At 41.0% G+C, this 1,667-nt stretch overlaps 1 protein-coding gene across 1 annotated transcript in view; it reads right to left on the bottom strand.

The window, feature by feature from the left end:
* Nucleotides 1-1,667, bottom strand: part of epb41l5 (erythrocyte membrane protein band 4.1 like 5) — a 33,224-nt gene that overhangs the window by 16,880 nt on the left and 14,677 nt on the right. Inside the window, exons 6-9 of the mRNA XM_005743730.2 lie at nucleotides 1,347-1,467; nucleotides 954-1,041; nucleotides 664-752; nucleotides 501-570 (exon numbers count right to left, since the gene is read on the bottom strand). Coding sequence (XP_005743787.2) covers nucleotides 501-570; nucleotides 664-752; nucleotides 954-1,041; nucleotides 1,347-1,467 — 368 coding nt within the window. The remainder of the gene's footprint in view (nucleotides 1-500; nucleotides 571-663; nucleotides 753-953; nucleotides 1,042-1,346; nucleotides 1,468-1,667) is intronic.

Below are 1,667 nucleotides of genomic sequence, written 5' to 3'. Positions count from 1 at the left end.
GAGAAAAATGACAAAAGTTCATTCAAACAGGAGCAAACGTGCAGCAACTGGAGTTAATAAAAGGTTTGAATTTTGTTAAATTAGCTTTTATTCTTATTTCATTTTGATTTTTTTCCCCTTCTGTTCAGTTTCATTAAAGGTTTTTTTTTTTTTTAAATTCGGTTTTATTTGAGTTTATTATGACTCAGAGTGAAAAATTGGATAACTCAGAACAGCCACTGTAATGGAGACTTTGCAGCCTAACGCACACATAAAAACACCTGCTTTCACCTGATGTGCTGAATAATGTGCTCACACTGCAGGTGTTCAAGACATTTTATCTATATTTTGAATTTAATTTAGTCTTGTAAGCACAGGAGTTAAACTTTTTATTTTTATTTTTTTTACACCTGGTTTTACTTTGTTTCTATTAACATTAAGAAGATACTGCCCGTCTACTCCGTATTCTCCACGGTCTGCTGCCCGTCATGTGTGCGTCGTGTGTGTGCACTCGTGATCACCTGATCATCATCCTCCACGACCACAAGCGTCAGTTTGCTCTTCTTGAAATCCAGGCGAGTGATCTTGGGCCTAAGACAGTCACACAGGAAGGCAGGACAAAATATCATGTCTATAAAGCATGAAAAAAAAAAAAAAGGTGAATTAGGTCCGAATGAAACGTACCAGAAGAAAAGGCCGATCTTAGTTTGTCCTTCAAACACCAGAACTCCAGTGGGTGTCAGGCCCAGGCTGTACTCGTTACCATCTCGAGCCTGCAGGGCAAAAGTGATGAAAAGACAGGAAGGGAGAAGAAAGAAGACACATCAAAGAGCTCACATTATGATCTTATCATATGCTAATGTTGCGATGCACATTCCTTTCTCTTCCTGTCTTTCATCAAGGGCACTTCCTGTTTGGGATCCTACGTGTGCTTGATGTGTGTGTAAACGGTACAGAAAGACCGTGTCACTTACCTTCACCATATGCATGTCCACCCCGTACATTTCGAGCCACTTGGCTTTATTCAGGTAGTTGATCTCAGCCTGGGCTGGTGTCTGACCTCTGAAAAAGGTGAGGAGGAAACGCATGCATCAGACTACACTCCCCTCCTTCCCTGCCACCGCTTCATGTGCTTTCCCTTTGCCTCCTCATCCCCCAAACCAGCTGTGGACTCATCTGGTTGTTGGGGATCTCTTTAATCGTCGGGTCTTTACCTTCTGTTGTGATTTAAAACAACTTTGTGCGAATTAAATTTAAAAAATGAAAGTGCAGTCCTAAGATGTTTGGCGTATATGGCAGCGTGGCCATTACATGACTTTCTACCTGTGCTCATTAACACACTACCTCAGTAACAACGAAACACTTACCTGCACTCCTTCCATGTGTTATATATAGCCAGCTCCATCTCCTCTGTCTGCTCAGGCATGAAGCGAAACTCTGACACGAGATCCAAATTGTGTTCTAATGGATCACAGTCGCCCAACTCGGCTGCAAACACACAGACGCATCTTTACAGTTAATGATGGAATACCCCCCCCCATTCAGCATTTTACCAAACATTTCAAGTTGCTATACATCAATACAACCATTACATCCCAAATTTTAATAATATGTATGCATGAAGTCCATAGTAACTACATAAAAACATGGTTTTGTAAACGCACATTTCTAGTTACAGAAATTTCAGG

This window comes from Pundamilia nyererei, unplaced genomic scaffold (assembly GCF_000239375.1).
Source record: "Pundamilia nyererei isolate P.nyererei 1_Seehausen unplaced genomic scaffold, PunNye1.0 scaffold00135, whole genome shotgun sequence".
In the NCBI taxonomy this organism is placed as follows: Eukaryota; Metazoa; Chordata; class Actinopteri; order Cichliformes; family Cichlidae; genus Pundamilia; species Pundamilia nyererei.
The sequence above is the reverse complement of the archived record's forward strand: the minus strand, read 5'-3'. Positions and strand labels throughout refer to the sequence as shown.